The 832-nt window shown below is 35.0% G+C and overlaps 1 protein-coding gene across 1 annotated transcript in view; it reads left to right on the forward strand.

The window, feature by feature from the left end:
* Window positions 1-503: 503 nt before the first annotated feature.
* LOC111651293 (olfactory receptor 10AG1-like) overlaps window positions 504-832 on the forward strand; it is a 6,818-nt gene continuing 6,489 nt past the window's right edge. Inside the window, exon 1 of the mRNA XM_087172654.1 lies at window positions 504-722. Coding sequence (XP_087028780.1) covers window positions 516-722 — 207 coding nt within the window. The 5' untranslated portion in view covers window positions 504-515. The remainder of the gene's footprint in view (window positions 723-832) is intronic.

Consider the following 832-nt stretch of genomic DNA (forward strand, 5'->3'; position numbering starts at 1 on the left):
AAGCTACTTGTTATGTGTTAGCATTAATAATTCTTATTCTTATTTGTGCTAATATAATGATAAAAGCATAGTATTGTATAAGGGCAAAAATGGTGTCCTCCAAAATGGAGTAAATCGTCAATACTAACTAAATAACTGATCACATACAGTGGCTTTGTAATTGCTGAACACCAAACATTGAACTGAACAGATGGACAAATTTACTCTTTCTTGTCTTAGAGCTAAAACTTGCATGTTGCAGCGTAATCGTTTATTATTGTTGCATCACACATTATCTGATGTAAAGGTAACTGATTCCCTTGAAGATAAAATCGTGTTTATAAAACCTTAAAGCCAAGGAGAGCTTGATTGGAGCTGGTGAATATTATCAACAATGAGCAGGGAAACACAAGAAAGGGAAGACAAGAGATTGAAACCAGTCTCAATCACAGTATGTAGAACCTCTAATCACAGTCAAACTGTATAGTAATTTAATGTATAGCATATTCACTTATATCTGTTTTTTTCACAGGTTGATGGAAAACTACACCTACAACAGCATCATAATCCAGTTGGAGGGGTTAAATGTCTCCAAAGGCTTTGTCATACTTTTGTTTCTTTTGCTCTTTTTCTCATACTTGTTTATTATTGTTGCAAATTTTGCCATTGCTGTTCTTGTTTTCCTGGACAAAAACCTTCACCAGCCTATGTATCTACTTTTTTGGAACCTGTCAATCAATGACATACTTGGAAACTCTATCATTTTGCCCCGTTTGCTCATAGACATGTTGCATCCTCCCTCTGAACGTCTCATCAGTTATTATGAATGTGTGATCCAAGCTTTCACCATACA

This window comes from Seriola lalandi, unplaced genomic scaffold (assembly GCF_002814215.2).
Source record: "Seriola lalandi dorsalis isolate HSWRI2012SDOR001 ecotype SW California unplaced genomic scaffold, Sedor1 jcf7180002053562, whole genome shotgun sequence".
Lineage (NCBI taxonomy): Eukaryota > Metazoa > Chordata > Actinopteri > Carangiformes > Carangidae > Seriola > Seriola lalandi.